Source organism: Felis catus, chromosome A2, assembly GCF_018350175.1.
Source record: "Felis catus isolate Fca126 chromosome A2, F.catus_Fca126_mat1.0, whole genome shotgun sequence".
NCBI lineage: Eukaryota > Metazoa > Chordata > Mammalia > Carnivora > Felidae > Felis > Felis catus.
This window is the reverse complement of record NC_058369.1, coordinates 113,223,226-113,244,015: the sequence shown is the minus strand read 5'-3', so window position 1 is coordinate 113,244,015 and position 20,790 is coordinate 113,223,226. Positions and strand designations below refer to the sequence as shown.

At 37.6% G+C, this 20,790-nt stretch overlaps 1 protein-coding gene across 5 annotated transcripts in view; it reads right to left on the bottom strand.

The window, feature by feature from the left end:
- Window positions 1-20,790, bottom strand: part of ABCB5 (ATP binding cassette subfamily B member 5) — a 138,447-nt gene that overhangs the window by 9,199 nt on the left and 108,458 nt on the right. For 4 of the 5 annotated variants that reach the window (XM_045052460.1, XM_023250426.2, XM_045052462.1 and 1 more), the window contains 3 exons: window positions 20,216-20,356; window positions 7,509-7,665; window positions 4,647-4,844 (listed from right to left, as the gene is read on the bottom strand). In XM_045052460.1, coding sequence (XP_044908395.1) covers window positions 4,647-4,844; window positions 7,509-7,665; window positions 20,216-20,356 — 496 coding nt within the window. Of the gene's footprint in view, window positions 1-4,646; window positions 4,845-7,508; window positions 7,666-20,215; window positions 20,357-20,790 lie in introns of those variants that run through there. The other variant, XR_006594262.1, reaches the window with a different exon arrangement.

The window sequence follows — 20,790 nt, the reverse complement described above, 5'->3', positions numbered from 1 at the left end:
AATGGAGAGTGGCATGTGAAGATCCAACAACCGTATTCTGTTGCAGTTCACTGTATTCAGACATGTACAAATTGTAACAAGAAAAATAGGAATTCAAGGTATTTCACAGTAAAATGCTACCCAAGGATGGATCATAAATCATATGCTGTATAGAAGCATAGTGTAACTGCCTAAAATGCCAGCTCCTAAACTTATTTGACATTGCTGTGAATGGCCGCATATTCTAGAGACTTGCCTGGAGTCTAGAGTCAAGGCTGGTGCTCTGTGCTGAAGTCTGATGGAAAATGAGCAACCTCCACTGTAATAGGACCCCACTTTATTAAAGCCCAGAGAGAGAAGGTAGGGACCTATACAGTAGTCTGCATATAGGTGTATGTCATTTTGTACATAGCCGTACTTATTCACATGAACATATAATAACATTCAACCGACATTTGATAAGCGTATCTACTAGCTGATGTGGACTCTTCAAGTGCCAGGGAAATAGTAGTAAGCAAGACAAAGCTCTTGCCCTCCTGCAGCTTACATTCTAGTGGAGACAGACAGACAATAAACATACTAACAAATAATCAACTCAGAAAAAGAAAGTGTCACGAAAACTGAATAATGGGATAGGGACTGACTGAGGATGTGGGGAGAGTGTGGGAAGCAGGTGGGTGGATGCATTATTTTCTACAGAGTAATCTAAGAAGGCTTACCTAGGGAAGTAGCATTTAGATTGAGACATGAGTGATAAGAAGGAGTCCACAAAGAGGTTAAAGCAAGAAAATTCCAAGCAGGGGAACAGCGAGAACAAAGGCCATAAGTGAGTTTAATTTTTTTTAATGTTTATTTATTTTTGAGACAGAGAGAGACAGAGCGTGAGTTCAGGAAGGGCAGAGAGAGAGGGGGACACAGAATCTGAAGCAGGCTCCAGGCTCTAAGTCGTCAGCACAGAGCCCAATGCAGGGCTCAAACCCACAAGCTGTGAGATCATGGCCTGAGCCGAAGTTGGATGCTCAGCCAACTGAGCCACCCAGGTGCCCCACTAAGTGAGTTTAAAGAACACTAAGAAGCCAGTGAGACTGACACATAGTATACAATGAGGTGGGGAGTGATAGGGGAGTTTAGTGAGAGAGGGAGGGGCCAGATCATGGGATGGACTCCATTTTATACAAACTGCAGGAGGAAATCATTGGAGGGTTTAAAGGAGAGGGTGTGCTATGCTATGTGCAAATAGATGACTGTTACCTATTGTGGGACTCACTGTTAACTCATTGTTATCACTGGTAATAGGGAGCCATTCTGGACCATTTTATTTTGCAAATAGTCATTAAGAATCTGTGATGGGAAAAAAACCCAACCCTGTAAATTGGAGGAGAATGAGGACTAATATGACATTCTTTGACTTTTGGGGATTAGAAGAGGAGGCAGAACAGGAAGTCTGTGTGTGTGTGTGTGTGTGTGTGTGTGTGTGTGTGTGTGTGTGGCAGGGGATGGGGGTGGATGTGGTGGTTGTTGTGTTGCTGGGAAAGGATAATTGAAAACCTGAAAATATGGACAGTAAGAAAGGCGCTAGTGAGAATAAGTCACTGGAATGCTAAGGATGAAGAGGTTGCATTTTTTTGAAAACAGGATGCAGGACTTAATGGAATGATTCAGATAAGCCCTAACCACGCATAAAGTTTTGAGAGGTGGGCGGTAGAAAAGGCCGGTGGGAATAGCAGGAAGCCTGAATCAGCTGGCAGAGGAAACTTATCTCTGTTTTAAACCAGAATGGTATAAAAAGAGCCCAGGTATGGATATTAGACCCCTCCTCCAACATCTGTATTCTAAAAGAATTCTATGCCTTGTAAGATCAAAATTCCTGTTTTCTTTTTTAAAAATTTCTAATTTGTAAACTTTTAATTTTTTAATTTTAACTTTTAATGTTTATTTATTTATTTTGAGAGAGAGAGAGAGAGAGAGAGAGAGAGAGAGAGAGAGAGAGAGAAAGAGAAAGAGAAAGAGAGGGAGGGAGGGATGGGGAGGGGCAGAGAGAGAGGGAGAGAGAAAGAATCCCAAGCAGGCTTTGCACTGTTAGCGCAGACACGGGGCAGAAACGCACAAACAATGAGATTGTGACCTGAGCCAAATAGACCTTTTAAAAATTTTTTTGAGTATTAGTTTCAGGTGTACAGCATAGTGATTTAACTTCTCATACATTATGCTATGCTCACCACAAGTGTTACTACCATCTGTCACCATTCAAGGCTACAGCAGTATTTCTGGCCATATTCCCTATGCTGGCCCCTTATTCTTATGACTTACTCATTCTACAACTGGAAGCATCTCCCACTCCCCCCTTTATCCATTCTTCCCATCCTCCCTTTCCCTCTGGCTACCACCAGTTTATTCCTCTGTATTTATAAGTCTAATTCTGCTTTATTTTGTTTATTCATTTGTTTTGTTTTTTAGATTCCACATATTCCACATATGTATTTATCTTTTACAGTCTGACTTATTTCATTTAGCATATTATCTTTTAGGTCCATCCATGTTGTCACAAATGGCAAGACCTCATCCTTTTTTATGGTTCAGTAATATTCCATCACATATATATATCTTCCATATACATATATTCCATTATATATATATATATATATATATATATATATATATCACATATATATTCCTTATACATTTGTCTACCAGTAGACACTTGGGTTGCTTCCATATCTTGATGCTGTAAATAATGCAGCAATAAACATAGGGGTGCATATATTTTTTGAATCAGTGTTTTCATTTTCTTTGGGTAAATTTCAGTAATGGAATTATTGGACCATATGGTATTTGTATATATAATTTTTTGAGGAACCTCCCTACCGTTTTCCACAGCTGCTATATCAATTTAAATCCCTACCAATAGGTCATGAGGGTTCATTTTTCTCCACATCCTTGCCAACATTTGTTATTTCTTATCTTTTTAAAAATATTTATTTTTGAGAGAGAGAGAGAGAGAGAGAGAGAGAGAGAGAGAGAGAGAGAGAGAGGGCATGAGCAGGAGAGAGCATGAGGGGGACAGGGACAGAGGATCCAAAGTGGGCCCTGCACTGACAGAAGAGAGCCCAACGCAGGACCTGAATTCATGAACCATGAAATCATGACCTGAGCTGAAGTCGGACGCTCAGCTGACTGAACCACCCAGGCACCCCTAATTCTTGTCTTTTTGATTCAGGTCATTCTGACAGGTATAAGGTAATATCTCATTATGGTTTTGATTTGCATTTCCCTAATGATTAGTGATGCTGAGCATCTGTCCATGTGTCTGCTGGCCATCTGTATGTCTTCTTTGGGAAAATATCTCTGTAGGTCCTCTGCCCATTTTTAAATTGATTTTTTTTTTTTTTTGGTGTTGAATTGTAGAGTTTCTTTCTACATTTTGGATATTAACCCTTTATCAGATATATCATTTGAAAGTATCTTCTCTCATTTAGTAGATTTCTTTTGTTTTGTTGATGTTTTCCTTCACTATGAAAAAGCTTATTTTGATATAGTCCCAATAGCTTATTTTTGCTTTTGTTTCCTTTACCTTAGGAGACCTACTTAGAAAAATGTTGCTATAGCCAATGTCAGAGAAATTACTGCCTGTGTTCTCTTCTAGGACTGCTAGGTTTCAGGTCTCATGTGTATGTCTTTAATCTATTTTAAGTTGTTTTGTGTATGATGTTAGAAAGTAGTCCAATTTCATCCTTTTACATGTAACTGTCCAGTTTTCCTAGCACTAGTAATTGAAGAGACTGTCTTTCCCCTATTATATATTCTTGCCTCCTTCATCAAAAATTGACTGTATAAGTGTGGCTTTATTTCTGTACTCTGTATTGTGTTCCATTGGGCAATGTGTCTGTTTTTGTGCCAGTACCATACTGTTTTGATCACTACAGCTTTGTAATATAACTTGAAGTCTGGAATTGTGATGTCTCCAGCTTTGCTTTTCTTTTTCAAGATTGTTTTGGCTATTCAGGGTCTTTTGTGGTTCCATAAAAATTTTAGAATTGTTTGTTCTAGTTCTGTGAAAAATGCTGTTGGTATTTTGATAGGGACTGCACTAAATCTGTAGATTGTGGAGTTCCTGGGTGGCTCAACTGGTTAAGCATCCAACTTTGGCCCAGGTCATGGTTCCATGCTTTGTGGGTTCGAGCCCCATGTTGGGCTCTGTGCTGACAGCTTGGAGCCTGGAGCCTGCTTCACATTTTGTATCTCCTTCTCTCTCTGCCTCTCCCCTGCTTGCACTCTGTCTTACCATCTCCCAAAAAATAAAATAAACATTAAAAAAAAATGAAAAAAAATTTGTATATTGTTCTGGGTAGTTTAACAATATGTGTTCTTCCAATCCATGAGCGTGGAATATCTTTCCATTTGTATCATCTTCAGTTTAAGATCAAAATTTCTGCCACTATCACGACAGAAGAATCTTTGAGTCTTTATATTTTCTATTTAGCCTCAAAGTCTTATCCATCATTTTTGTTACTGGCTTGCTTGTCTGATTAGTTAAGGGAGAGATTTTTTTTTTTTAAACTACTGCCCTGTTTGCCCTATTCAAACCAGTAAGGATGATTAAGCCCAAGGGAATGTTTAAGAATAGCACCACCAAAAACGAGATAAGCTGTATTTAAAATCAGTCTTACCACTTGTCCTTTCATAGGGTCATAAAATCTCTGCAGAAGGTGGACAGAAGTGCTTTTTCCACAGCCACTGCTTCCAACAAATGCTACTGTCTTTCCTTTCTCAATACTTAGGGATAAGCCACAAAGGATGAGAACATCCTGGCGACATGGATAGGAAAAAGAGACCTCTCGAAACTCTATATTCCCTTCACATGTATCCTGGAAAAGAAAGTTAGCAGGGTTTAGAATGATGACTTAAAAAGATTGTAACACATTATAGCACACTGGCCGAGTGTTTTCTGAAAATTATGCATGTTTCCACATCATTTTATTTTAAATGGTATTCCTATTGAAGAGCTACTGACTGCATGATTGTTTCTTTCACTTTTGTATGGATCTTTATATCTGTACTTCTTGTCTTCATTACCGGACTTCACCAGCTTCCTAAAAAGCACTGGTTTCCTCTGGCTTCACTACCTAGACATAGTCTAATCTGCAGATTCACTGTTTGACAAAATAATTACATATGTATATGTAATATATACATATATACATACATATATATGTGTGTATAAATATATGTGTATATATATATACATACATATGTATGTATATATATACACATATATTTATATATATGAATATATTTATATATTTATATATACATAAATTTAGTTTGTGTTTTACAGACCTTTATCACTTAATTCATAATAGCTGGCATCCTCATAAACTATATGTACAAATGTTATTTTTGTAAGTTGGACCATGTTTTACAGTTAATATACATTATACTTTGAATTGGGTTTTTGTTTTTGACTGGTTATTATTTGACAGTGATGCCTAAAAGCTTATTTATTTTTCTCTGTATGCTTTGATATTTTAGGGGTTGATAATTTGTAAACCAATACTTCTATATACCAGGGATGTTTATAAAAGACTTTCCAGAACTATCACTAAATGATTAACTTTCCCTTTATATATTTGGTTCATAGAATCTAGGTTCTTTTTGAACTTTATGTTTGCCCTCAATCAATTACATTTTAAATAGGTTTAATAGTCATGCTCAGCATATTCTGAGTGCAGCATACAGGTAGAAGGGAGAGGTAGGTGGAGGACAGGGGCATCAAAAAATGTTTGAAAATGATATTCTATTGTCAAAGAACTGTTAGGCGATATGCCAAAAAGTTAAGTGCAGTAGTAGTAATAGCTTATTTTTAGCTTATTCAGTGCTTTCTGTTTTGCCCCAAAATGAATATTATATATGTAATAATGTTTGACAAAATAAACCCAGAAATTGAGAATAATGAAGAGTGTATTATTTTGTGTATGTTCTGTGCCTTTGGGAAAGGCATAGAGATATTCTACACTTCTATACTTTAATACATTTTAAAATTTATTCTTACTATTTTAAACACTTTATTATGGAAAATTTCAAACAACTGAAAAAGTAGAGAGAATAATGTAATGAACTGTCTCCCAGCTTCAATAATTTCTGACATTTGCCAGTTTTGTTTTAGTAGGCTTTAATTTTTAAAAGCACAGTGAGTGAAATTTAGAAGTATCTGTATATTAAATAAAATGAAGATTAAGTAAATTAATTTTACAGTCTTTATTAGAAACGTTTCCATATTCCATGCCATGTAATGTAGTTCTAGGAATAGATACTCAAATCCTCTACTGTAAGGTTCTGAAAGAAATGAGTAACAATGTTATTATCCATCTAAATCCTAAAATTAAAAAGAAGTTTTCTACAACCTTTACTTTCCAAAAGACAAGTATGAAATCTTATTTTGACTGTGATGCATCGTTGAGCATTCTATTTTGAGAATTTCAAGATCTTTTTATTTCTTTAACTAATGACTGGCATTGGCATCCCTTTTAATAATTATGTAGCTTTAGTAGTAATGTACTATTTTAAGCTATCATACGTAAAATTGACTGTTAAAATTCGAGTGGGAAATATTTTTAAATGAAAAATTTCTTTTAAGTATATACCTAATGGTTATTCTTACTTTTAAATTTAAAATGTCCAGGGGGTGTGTGGGTGGCTCAGTCAGTTAAGCATCCAACTTCAGCTCAGGTCAGGATCTCACTGTGGGTTCGAGCCCCGCGTCGGACTCAGTGCTGACAGCTCGAAGCCTGGAGCCTGCTTCAGATTCTGTGTCCCCCTCTCTCTCTGCCCCTCCCCTACTCGTGCTCGCTCCCTCTCTCTCTCAAAAATAAATGTTAAAAAAATTAAAATGTCTAGAAAAATCTTAAAGTTGGATTATATAAATATATGATATATATTTAATATATAAGATACTATTAAGAGGCTTGTTTTGAAATTATATAATCTCACTATTATTTCTCTTTTAATATTCATGGTCTTTTAAAGTTTGTGGCTAAATATGTGTGTCTGTGTATATATGAATTTAATAAATATACTTCCTTTATTTCCCTCTTCTGTTTGCATATGTAAACTATAAAATATGGGGTCTGAACCAGGAGGCATTGTTCACTTTGTATATATTATCAGAGAAAAAAACGAATTAACTCTACTGCAAATCTTCATCCAAGACTAAAGCTTCCGTTGTCTAAATAAAATTAAATATATGTTAATTCTTTGTTCAAGAACATTCTCAAGGCATCAAGCAAATAAACTAGAAGTATGTATTTTTCAATATAAAATATGTAGAGGTTTCAGTAGCAGAGGTAAAAATTTGCTTAAGACAAAACCCCCTTTTTCCCTTTGTAGCCATAACAGTTACTTTATACAAGTTTTTAATTCTTTATAGCACTATCTTTTGAAAAGTTATCACATAATGCCTTCATTTAAGTCTCTAGAGATCATGCATACAGATAATTAATAATGTAGACATTTAAAATCATAGTTGTGCTTACGGGTGTTTTCCCTTCTTGACTATAGCTGTCTATAGTTGGTTTCTTTTCCAACAAAGCAAACAGATGTGCAGCCCCAGATTTGGCTCTTGAATATTCAGGTACCAAAACAAGTGTTTCTCCAATGGCCATAGCTCCATATGCAATTGCAGTAAAAACTCTGTCAAAAGATAAAACATTTGAATCTTAGGTCCATTTTCAAACAATAGGACTCTAAAAAATAAAGGAAAAATCAGGCACAGGAATATAACCTTTTGGTCCAGACAATACCACTAATGCTAGAGCCCCAACCATGATATGTCTTTTATAATTTTCTACCAGACAGTGATCATCTGTAGCGTTGTACATCAAAATAACCTTTGGAGCTCAGGTAATCTTAAAATTTTCTCTTCCTATTAGAGACCAAGATCAAAGGCCCTAACAAGTAAATATAAAACTTTCTAGCCACTTTGATACAAGGCTTACTTGCTTGGAGATTTGACAGAGAATTCAACTGACAATGGGAAGAATGAGTCTGCAGTAATGAGATCTGAATTTACATAGTAGATATGAATGTTTTTTTTCCCTTTTTTTTTCTTTTTTTGCATATAATGTAGTTAGAACAGATAATTGATGTCAGATGATTGGTTATCTGCCTGAAGTACTACATGGTTTAAAGAGAGCAAAGAATGGAGACTGCACTTTTTAAGGTCCTCAAAACAAAATAGGACTAAAATATACCTTAGCAAATCTGGATGAAGAGCTTTGATCTTTTAGGTAGCTATACAGATTATGATCTGTTTTAATTATAAAATAGCAAGTATGAAAATGATGTCTGGAAGCATACAGAATATTCACAGATATGTGGCATATCATGTGGCCGTGGTTAAATATTTTTCTATGTTCATTTTAGCCATGAAAACATTTTACTAGAATAAAAAATAACGTATCTCCATAGCAGAACTAAAGGTATAATTCAGCTAAGACTGGACAAGTTCTAGTGGCTTGCTTTATTTATTTATTTATTTATTTATTTATTTATTTATTTATTATTGAAGGGTAGTTAACATATTATTATATGTTACATTAGTTAGGTGTACAGCATAGTGATTCAACATTTATATACATTATAAAATGATCAGTATGTTATCTGTCACCATATAAAGTTATTATGTTATTGACTTTATTCCTTATGCTGTACTTTACATCTCTGTGACTCATTTATATTATAACTAGAAGGGTGTAGCTCATAATCACCTTCCACTTCTTTTGCCCATCCCCCTACCCCTCTCCCTTCACTGGTAAGTAAAAGGACATCACGGAACCCACTTGCTTATTTGCTATGCTGGATCATAGCAAGGTAAACATGTTCTGATCTCCTTGTGAATTTCTCTGGTGGATGTTGATGAACTTTCTTCAGTGACCTAGACCTCAGATCCTGAATCTTGTTGCCTTTGAAAGGTCAAGCACAGTATAAAATATAAAAACAATCAGTTTACTTGGATGCTTATTGTTCTGTGATGTCAAGGCATTTTTAGTACTAATGTTTACAGAAATTGTTTAAAGCTCAAAATGCCATTCAAAATACTCACTAAATATCAGAAGTGATTACTGAGTTTAGGTAACCCATCAGAGTTTTTGTTTTTGTTTTTTGTTTTTTGTTTTTTTAATTTTGAGAGAGAGAGAGAGAGAGAAAATGCCTGTGTGTGTGAGGGGGGGAGGGGCAGAGAGCGATAGGGAGAGAGAGAATCCTAAGCAGGCTCCGCACCATCAGCGTGGAGCCCGACTCAGAGGCCACTCCTATGAACTGTGAAATCACGACATGATCTGAAATCAACAAGAATCTGACATTTAACCGACTCAACCACCCAGGTGTCCCCTCCCCCACATTTAGACTTTCTAATGGGAGCTGATCCCACTGTCTCAAAATACATCCCTGAGGGGTGTCTTTGGGGATGAGGTGAAATTTTCCATTGTCTTCAGGGAGAGAGTTGACTCCAATGAAGAGGGTTGCTCAACACGCCCTGACCTCCTCCTGGCTGGCTCACCAAAAAGGTGTTACAGGGTGAAGTGGGGAGACCTGGGCCCTGAGGCCTCCACCCAGCCTGTTCCAAGGATGTTCCTGGCAGTTCTGGGTCTCATTGCAAGAAAGAATTCAAGGTCGGACCAGACACAGTGGATGCGTGGTAGAAGCAGGAAAATTTATTAAAGTGAAAATACGCTCTGTGAGAGTGGGATGGCTCAAGGGAGAGCTGCACCTTGTTTTTGTTTTTTTAATGCAAGGAAAAATCTGACTGAGTCAGACTTAAGTCTTAATCTGATGCAAGAGTCAGCAGGTGAGATGGAAAGATCATTGGATTGAGTCAGGAGACCTGGATTCTAGTCCCAAAGAGATACAGGCTTCTCAGAACAATACAGAAAATATTTCAGACATGGCAAAATATCTACCCGTCCTAAAATTTCCACCAAAAAAGTCAGTTTAAGCATTAGGAATAAATATAAACAGGGCAATGTCTTTGTTACATCCCTCTTAAAATGGAAGTTTACTGAGATGGGGAGAAGGGCATTCCATTCAGAACTTTTATCTGTGAAAGATATATGACCTGAGGGATGCACAGTAGAGGAAGGAAAATTTCAGTCGAAAAGGGAGGGAGAGTACCAGCTAAAAGCCCTGATGCTGTCTTTCTTAATTGTGTATGTGTTGAGGGGAGGATAACTCCAGATAGGGGTTGATGTTGATGAGGATTATACTGAGGAACCTAATTTTGTGGTGATGGAACTCTTACCATCAATCAGGGTGAGTCAGGGACATTCATCTCATATATTTTTTCCCCAGGGGGGTTCTGTATAAAGATAGGCCAATGCTGGTCTGCCACAGAACATGCCTTAGCTGACTATGGCCCAATTAGCTAGAATGAACTAACCTGCAGTTCATCTCTACTCAAAATGTATTTATTGCATAACTTTTTGCACAATTTATTGCAACTCTCTGGGTTGGCTAGGGTTGAGTGAGAACAATATTGAGCAGGAAGAGGTCTGGGAAGGATTTTCAGGGGCTGGGCTTCTGCTTCCTTAGTTTTATGGGTTCTCCTGGGTTCATGGGGCCATTGACACTACATCCTCACTATAATGATTCTTTTAAGCATGTCCAAACAATGGGGAAATCCCCTTGCCCATCATGGCTGCTGAAATCAAATTGGAATTTTACAAAGATCCTTTGTCTAGGAATAACACAAAAAAGTATAGAAATGATTAATCCTAATTTTAACACAACTGATCCAAATAGGAATACCCTGCATAGTTACTAGCTCTAATCTGTTTCCCCTTAATCTTGCTTCCATACCCAGTTTGTGTACCTTTGGTGACTTACTCTAATAGGAAGTATACTAGGAGGTTCAGAGCCTGGGCTCTGAAGTCAGACCAGCAGGAATGCATCCAAACTCTACTGTTTATTTATTAGCTGTGACCTTGGGCATGTTCTCTGTGCTTCTGTTTCCTTATTGGCAAACAGGAGATAATAGGGCTAGCTACATCTTACAGCATTGTTGTGAGAATTAAATACATTAATAATATAAGATGCTTAGTGAAGTGCTCAACAAATGTTTAAATTATTATTATTCCTCTCATAGAATTGAAAGTTAATGGGACACTTTCTGTTGAAAATCAGCTCTCACACTTCTATAGAGATACATTAGCACACCAGCACAACTTCTAAAGTCCTCGCTCAGTAAGTTTCTTCTTTTTTACTGGAAAGCAGAGTATTTTTCCTCACAGATGTGGCCATTATCATTATACCCATACTCATAACTCTTTTCCCCTAACATCCATATAACACTCCAAAGATCCTTTTCTTCTGACCCTAAATCCCTTCTTCAACACATGGGAGACAGAAAAATACACAACTTATATTCATTTGGCACTCTGGGTTTTAGAAAATGTTTTCATATACTTGTTACCACTTCATCACCTAGGAGATAAATAGGGCAGGGACTCTTATCACTTCTTAACAAATGAGGAGACTCTTGCTCAGAGAAATTAAACAATTTGTCCAGGATCACTTAGTTATAAAACTGTAGGGCTGGGACTGGAACCTCCTTATTCACTGTACTTTCCCTTCCCTGGTGTTCGTTCCAGTGGAAAGCTGGCCCGAACTGTCTCTCCCTGCATATTGGGGCTCGTTACCACTTGTATCCCATTTCAGAATCTTCAGAGGGTCCTAGATATCAAACCTGCCTTGATTTGTCTCCTTTAGATACCTTCAGTGGTTGATCCCTCTATCTACTCTCCTTATCTTGTCTTCTTCTCTTCTGGATAATCCCTGGGGAGGAGCCTGGTACAAGTTGGGTGGCTGCCACGGCAATAACACTGAGAGAAGACTTTCCTGTTTTCCTTGTTTTGGCTAATTAAGGCTGCTCTCCTACACAATTATAATGATGACACACACAGTTCTTCCATGGCTGCTTGGTCTACCTGAGTAAAGATGGTGGTGGAGGCCTGGCTTGCTTCCTTCTATCCCTTAGTATTTCAAGATATCAACTAACTACTAATATTCATTGAAAACCCATCTATGTTGCTCTTTTGGCCAATAGTCACATTTAATATTCAAAGTTTAAAGGATTACTTGTCAAAAACTTTATTTGGACTTTTGGAGGATTAGGCCACAACACAAAAAATACCTGGCTCTGCTTCTCAGCAAGTTTTCAAAGCTGTGGTTTTTATTATCACTGTACTTAAAGTTACCATGCCCATCTGCTTCCTGCTAATATGTAGAGCAAAGAAGGAGGAAACAGAGATAGAGGGAAGTTCTGAAGTGGAGGTATGGAAAGTTACAGAAACCCTCTGCTGGACACTAAAAGTTTCTGAGCTATATTGCAAAGGGCAAGTCAGCTAGAAACAAACCTAAAGGTGCTAATGGAAAGTCAGACAGGAGAAAATAAACTTATTTTGTATTTCTCAAAATGTGCACATTTAAAGTGAAGTAAATTGAAAGTGTTGCCATGGTTAACAGGCAGAAGGGGAGAATTTTACTACACATATGTGTGTGAAAACCTAAACAAGAGATTTTCCAAATGCCTACACAGTGCTACAAGGCAGCAGAATGAAAATGCTCTCACCTTTTTAAAATGCTTATCTCAGAGAAACGTTTACAGTAACCGAGATGGAGGAAGACAGCTTCTACCATAAGAATTGTATGTTGCCTTCTTTTAAGAGGAAACAGCTAACGCTTATAGTAGCCTTGCTGATAAACTAATATTATGAGCACATCAAAAGGATTTTGCTGTTAACAATTATGCATTTTCCTTTAAAGGGCACACTGTCATTTCTGACAGAGACAGCTCACCCATTCCTGTAGCTATAAATCATGAAGATACATTCACATTTATTGGCTGAATAACATATCTTTATTTTTTAAACAATAAACTAAAATATGACTTCGCTAATTTTTATACAATTCTAGAAAAGTTTCTGGTAGTGGCCAATAGAAAACCCCATGGTTTTAAGCAGGTAAGGAGAGCAGCCTGGGATTTAGTCCCTATGCTCGTATTTCTTAAAGTGTGGTCCTCAAATTCTGTGCCTCAGAATAATCTGGGATGTTTCCTAAAATGTAGTTTCCTGGCCCTATATCAAATCGACAAATCTCTGGGTTAAGTTTGTGAGGGGAGATGCGGGTATCTGCATTTTTAACCAGCTTCTTGACTGGTGAGCTAGGAAACCACTGATTACAGAACACACAAAGTTCTTTTCACTTAAGGAGGTTCTAGGAGGAGGAAGTTTTCTTTGTAAACTTCTTCCATTCAGTTAGTTGATTAGATAGAAAGCTGTCTGTCACCCTAGATTCTGAAAGGCATAGAGTCTACTAGGCCAGGTATAATTCAGTGTGTCTAAAGGACACTTGTAACATATTCATGGTAGTTGGGGGCCACAATGGGTCTTTGCGAAGGCTGGAGACTTTGGTGTTGATGGCAAATCTCATCTATTCACATTTTGCATAGACCGGTATCCATATTTCCCAGATACTCTCCTTTGTCCATACTATAAAAGTATGGGTATCCCTACTTTGCCTGTAGTCTGGTTGAATGAAACTGAAATGAAAAATGATACCAGTGACCCTAGCTCAGATAGCTCCCTATTTCTTCCTTTCCTCAGGAAGAGAGGAATACCAATGTGATACTGTTCATTAACCACTGCCCTTATATTAATAGTCCAACGTAAGTTCTGACAGCTAAAAATGTCTCCATGGTTCCAGAAATGACCGTTTTTAATGAATTTAATGAAAAGAGATTCAGGAAGTGTGATAGGTTAGTAGTAGGAGGAGTTTTTGTATTGGAGCCTTTTGATTCCCCTCTATTTCAGAGTCATAAAATAACATTAAGCAAGTTACTTGTTCCATTTACATTAAGAAACAACCCAGCTCTGGGTATTCACATGTTGGAAAACTAAAAAAGAATAAAAAGAAAAGTTTATAGGAGATTCTATGAGCTTTTCCTACAGAATTAGTAATAATAATGATCATAATGACAATACAATAAAAAATGTCTGCTAAGTAAAGCCTGTGGCATCTTGAATTGTGATTTTGGGCATGTTAGCTAACTGTTGTCTTGAGGCTTAATGTTCCCCATCTGTAAACTGGGAATCATACTGCACATAGTAGTTGAGAGGATTAAGCAGTTAATATATGACAAATCACTAATATTGAGTAAGGACTCAGTCAAGATTTGCTGTTACAGTGATTATTGTATGAAACGGAATGATGTCAATTGCAGGCATGACTATATTTAACATGATTTTGAGGCTGCATCATTCTTCAGCTAAGAAAATTCTTTGCTTATTTTTAACCTAAACAAATCTCAGTAAAGAAGTGGACTCCCAATTACAACCATCCTGTTTTTATATAAATGGTTGTCCTTGACTTAGACCCAGTCCTTCTGCCAAAGCAGCTGGTATTAGATATATCAATGTAGAAGGGAAGAAAAATAGAAAAATCCGTGAAAAACAGGAGTAATGTATTGACTCTGGAAGCACATTTCCAGGAAAACCTGGACTGCCTAATTATGCACCAATCCAAATTTTCCTCTTTATTTTTTTGTTTTTATTTTTTTTAATGTTTATTTATTTTTGAGAGAGGGAGAGACAGAGCATGAGTGGGGGAGGGGCAGAGCATAAAGGAGACACAGAATCTGAAGCAGGCTCCAGGCTCTGAGCTGTCAGCACGGAGCCCAACGCAGGGCTCGAACCCAAGAACCACGAGATCATGACCTGAGCTGAAGTTGGACCCTTAACTGACTGAGCCACCCAGGCACCCCCTCTTTATTTTTGATTCATTTATTTATTCAATAAATATTTACTGCATGCCTACGACATGCCAAGCTCTTGTTTTTGGCTCTAGGGAAATATTAATGACCAAAACAGGCTAAGCCCTGCCCCCACAGAGCTTACAGTCTGTGCACTCAATACAGCAACAGAAAAGATCAATTCATGTAGTGATAAGTGCTATCACTAAATAAAACATGGTGATGGGATATAGAGTGATAAGGCGGATGGGTAAAGAGACTACTTAACAAAAGTCTCTCCAGGGAGTGGACTTACCAGCAGAGGGCAGGGTGGTGACAAAGAGTCAGCCTGGCAAAGACCTGGGGAATGAACATTGCAGGAAGAGGGAAAACCAAGTACAGACACTGAGATGGGAGTTCTAGGGGCAGAAATGGCAAGTGTGTGCCATTTGCAACGATGTGGATGGAGCTGGAGTATATTATGCTGAGCAAAATAAGTCAATCAGAGAAAGACAAATACCATATGATTTCATTCATATGTGGAATTTGAGAAACAAAACAGATGAACATATGGGGGGGGGAGAAAAAAGAAAAAAGAGAGAGGGAAAGAAACCACAAGAGAATCTTAAAGATTCTTAAGAATTCTTAAAGAACAAACTGAGGGTTGATCGCAGTAGGGAGGTGGGGGATGGGCTAGATGGATAATGGGCTAGATGGATGGAGGGCACTTGTGGTTTTTTTTTTTAACGTTTATTTATTTTTGAGACAGAGACAGAGCATGAATGGGGGAGGGTCACAGAGAGAGGGAGACACAGAATCTGAAATAGGCTCCAGACTCCGAGCCGTCAGCACAGATCCTAATGTGTGGCTGGAACTCACAGACTGCGAGATCATGACCTGAGCTGAAGTCGGACGCTTAACCGACTGAGCTACCCAGGTGCCCCAAAGGAGGGCACTTGTTATGATAAGGCTGGGTGTCGTATGTAAGTGATGAATCACTGAATTCTACTCCTGAAGCCAATATTGCATTGTATGTTAACTAATTAGAATTTAAATAAAAATTTGAAAAGAGAAAAAGACATTAAAAAAAAAAAACTTCGGCAAATTAATGCAGGGACATCTTCTAACTGTATTTATGGTTGTGGATGTGTGATATAGTTAGTGTTCAGTTATTTGAATTTATTTTTTTTTTTAAATTTTTTTTTTCAACGTTTATTTATTTTTGGGACAGAGAGAGACAGAGCATGAACGGGGGAGGGGCAGAGAGAGAGGGAGACGCAGAATCGGAAACAGGCTCCAGGCTCTGAGCCATCAGCCCAGAGCCTGAAGCGGGGCTCGAACTCACGGACCGTGAGATCATGACCGGGCTGAAGTCCGACGCTTAACCGACTGCGCCACCCAGGCGCCCTCAGTTATTTGAATTTAAAATTAAACCAGAATACTTTTGAATTTTCATGAAAAAAAAAAGAGGCAAGTATGGGGCTGACAGTTCACAAAAAAGAATGGTGATTGAGGTTAGACAAGAAGGCAGAGGCCTGATCTGTAGGGCTTTCAGGTTAAAGTAAGGAATTTGGCCTTATTTAAATTTCAATGGGAGTCATTACAATATTTCAATAAATTGATGGAATTAGATTTGTGTTTTAAAAGATAAGCCTAGCTACTGTGCCAATAATGGATTACAGGGAAGCAAGAATAAACACAGGGACATTAGTGAGCAGGTTGTTGGAGTGAGCCAGTCACAAGGTTAGGAGGTAAGGATGAGGGTGACATGGGCAGAGATGGTGAGGAGTATTTTGGAGTTAGAGCTCTCAGGACTTGCTGCCATATGTGGTAGGTAAAAGTGAGAGAAGCAACAAGTATGACCCCAATATTTGGGCTGAGCAAATGCAATGGTGGTGCTATTTACTTAACATAGGGAAATCTTGGGGAAGAGAACCCTTGAGAAGAAAAAACCTAGAGTTCTGTTTTAGACATAATAAGATATTATTAGACATCTAAGTGGGATGTCCAACAGATAGCTGGATAAGCATGTGGTGTTCACGGAGCTGGAAATGAACAGAAGGGAGTCCTCAGGATACAAGTGATACTACCAGACTGGATGACATCAGTAATGAGAGTGTGTAGATGAAGAATGCTGAGAGCTCTAAAGCCCGCCAACATGTGGAGGCCTGGCAGAAAAATAGGAGCCAATCAAGGAGCAGAGGAGAAAGGGTCAGTGAAAAAGGAGAAAAGCCTAGAGAAGAAAATGTTTCAGGAAGGAGAGTGTCAAATGCTGCTGAGGGGGTCAAATTAGGTAGATGGGAGAATGACCACTGGATGACTGTCTGGGTGGGTGAGATGGGGGTCAGTGGTAACTTTGATAAATCTTTCTAGTGGCATGGTGGGAACCAAGGCTTGACTGGAATGAATTTAAAAGATATTGGAGATGAGAAGGTGTAGAGAACAAAAATAGGCAACTCTTTGGAATTTGTTTTGCTGCAAAGGAGACCAGAGAGTCACTAGAAGTAGGTAGAAGGGAACTTAGGGTCATGAGAGAGATTTCTTTTTCTCAAGACAGATGATTATAAAGCAAAAACAAAAAATAGTAGTGACAGAAAAACTAGTGTGAAAAGATGATTGCAGAAACTCATCATAAGCAGGGACAGTTATTTCTTCCATGGAGATGGCTGGCATGGTGGACCACATGGTAGTGGTGAGTTTGGTGATGGAAAGATGAGGTAGTTCTCCCTTGACTGCTTTGTTATACTACCTTCAGGTAAACCCACTGGAAATTAATTAGGGTTACAATGTTTTTCAAATATTAAATTTCTTCTGTGAGAATTGGTAAAACCATCAGACATCCTACATTAGTATGGATATACTTAACTGGCTTGTCTCTACTAATACTAAGGACCAGTAACCCTGAAGAAATGAGACCCTGTGAATTTAAAGATGGCTGCAGAAAGTTCAGAGCAAAACGAAGAAAATATGTTCAAACACTTGGCTTGCAAACAAACTTCTGGAATACAACCAACTTTTAAGCTTGTGATTGCTTGTATCACATTAGAACCAAGGGAAAAATGCTAATTTAACAGGCTGGCAAGCTGAATAAATTACTGTAAGTGATTCTACATTTAGTTTCTTGTTAATCTAAGTAAATTAGTCTGTGTAATCAGAATGAAGCCCAATACTAAATGTTATACTGTGGTTTATATGTTTATACAGGCAATACTGTACACTGTTTTAAAGTGTAGGAAAACACAGAACAAGGAGCATACACTTTGTATTGAAATTTTAAATACAGATATTCCATTTTACCAGGAGATCTGCTTCCAGGAAACTGCTAAGTGGACTTATAGTCAGGTAAGATTCAGGAATACTGGGTTGATGAATTGTGGACTATTTTCTTCTGAGTGCCAAGCAAAAAAGCTTCCTGGGAACTCAGTTAATATTTGATAAATACATACATAATCATATGAATGGAAACCAAATATTGCAACTTATTCTGAAATTATTTGGCTTCAAATGATTTTTTGTCATCTCCTCATATTGAATATATATTCTCAAAATACAAATATGTGCCATCACTGAGGAATTCAAAAGAATGTGCCTGAGTCTTGGGAGGTGAACCCCAAAGAGGAGTTCCCAACATATTTTGCCAAATGGCAGCATGTTTTGTACAGGTGTCATCTCCCAAGTCAGTGTTCTGAAGAGGCTGATCCTTGCTTTGATGTGTATATTTTGGGAGGCTTGTAAAAAAACATAACATTACATTTGGAGTCAAATATTGTATAGATTTCTCTAGCTCTAAATATTTAGCAGTGACATTTATTTTTCCTTTCTTTGTAGTTCCTTTTTTTCTCCATTTTTTTCTTACTATATTTATGTTTTCCTTTATATCCTTGAACATTTTTTTATTTTTTTTATTTTTAAAAAAAAATTTTTTTTTTCAACGTTTATTTATTTTTGGGACAGAGAGAGACAGAGCATGAACGGGGGAGGGGCAGAGAGAGAGGGAGACACAGAATCGGAAACAGGCTCCAGGCTCCGAGCCATCAGCCCAGAGCCCGACGCGGGGCTCGAACTCACGGACCTCGAGATCGTGACCTGGCTGAAGTCGGACGCTTAACCGACTGCGCCACCCAGGCGCCCCTTGAACATTTTTATAGTAACTTATTTAATGTGATTGCCCCCTAATTTCATCATCTCTGTCATTAATAGATCTATTTTTATAACTGTTTTTTTTTTCTATTTATGGATCACATTTTCCCTTTGCTGTGAATGTCTATAGTAATTTGTGTTGCATAGTGGATGTTATAAATATTATATTGGTAAGTGTCTTGCATACTGCTGTCCCTCTTTAAAGAACACTGAATTTGTTTTGGCAGCCATTAGGTTTATTGTGGAGCAGCTTTATCAGTTGTAGGTTTTTAAGCTTTGCTAAGGTCGATCTAGAGTAGTTATTACTACAGCTATATTTTAGCTCTCTTCTGAGGTTTTATCCTTCCTGGATCACTACTGAATAGTCTGTATTCAGGGAAGCTTTTTCACTCTGGCTGCTTTTTAAAATTTTATTTTATTTTTTCTTTTTAGAGAGACAGAGAGAGAGAGAGAGTATGGAAGCAGGGGAGAGGGGCAGAGGAAGAGAGAGAGAGAAAGAGAGAGAGAGAGAGAGAGAGAGAGAGAGAGAGAGAGAGAGAATCTTCAGCAGGCCCCCTGCTCAGCATGGAGCCCGATGCAGGACTTGATCCCATGACCTTGGGATCATGACCTGCGCCGAAATCAGAGTTGACACTCTACTGACTGAGGCACCCAGGTGCTCCTAGCAGTGGCATTTATGATACAACTTAGCAATGTTCTGTTATTTTACAGAGTCTTAAGAAGTTCAGAATTAACATTCAAAATTAATTTTTCTGATTTCAGAGGTTGAAGTTAGGTGTTCCTAGAAAGTAAAGCAACTCATAACTGTGTGAACAGAATTCCAAAATGGAAGCTCCAACAAGTGCTTTGGGAAGAGGCAGCCTCAATGGGATGCCATGATTAATTCCAAATGTGATTTTTCTAAAGGGAAATATTTATGTGTATTTCTTCTGGAGCAATTTGCTTAGCAAAGAACTCAACCTTTACATCATATTTGATAATGCCATCTCCATCCTGGGAGTTCCATGAAGGCTTACAAATTCTCAAAGGAATGGATGACAAGAAGGCATATTTTACCCCTACATTCCCACATTCAGTACACTGAAGTAGGGAGAAATTTATTTGGGTGTTTAACTTAGACTGCCTGTACTGTATCAGTATCAGTATTTTACCAGGTAGACTGCACTTAGAAATATTAAGTAACAAAAAACATTTAAAAATTTTCCCAGCATGTCTTTCCCACCATGTGATTTAGATGAGAATGTACTATAAACTAGGCATCTTTCTGGCTAATTTAAGTACATAACCCATTTACAGGGTTTAAATATTTGCACAACTTACATGAACATGCCCTCTGGGGTCATTCGTCCAGCTTGAATTAAATAGACTCCAAATCGAAACCCCACTGCATAGGCAAAATATACAAAAGCATGGCTGAATGCATAACAGCTTCCAACGATCTGTGCTTTCTTCAAAGTATTTCTGAAAAGCATAAAATTTACTAAATAATGGGACATGAGGTATAGCAAGGTAATTTAAATAAATGTAGAGTAATGAATACAGAAGATTAGCCATATTATCATTTAAGGCCATGTTATATATCATTAAGCCATGTTATACATTTTTCTAAGAATGAGAGAGAAAGTGAGTTTTTTAAAATAATAATTATTATAGAGAAAACAGAAAACATAATGATTCTCTCTATAGCTATACACTCTATAGCTCATTGTAACAGTTGCCTCTGTATACTTTCAAATGAGAGGACAAGTCTGTGAATGAACAGCTAATGAGACTTGAAGAGATTTGGTTTTGAAGCATTTAGAAATATTTTCTATTGTAATCTTTCACTAGCACAATAAATAGTGGAAATTAAAAGGTGGTATCAATCACAAGCATGAGTGTAAAATAAAATAGTA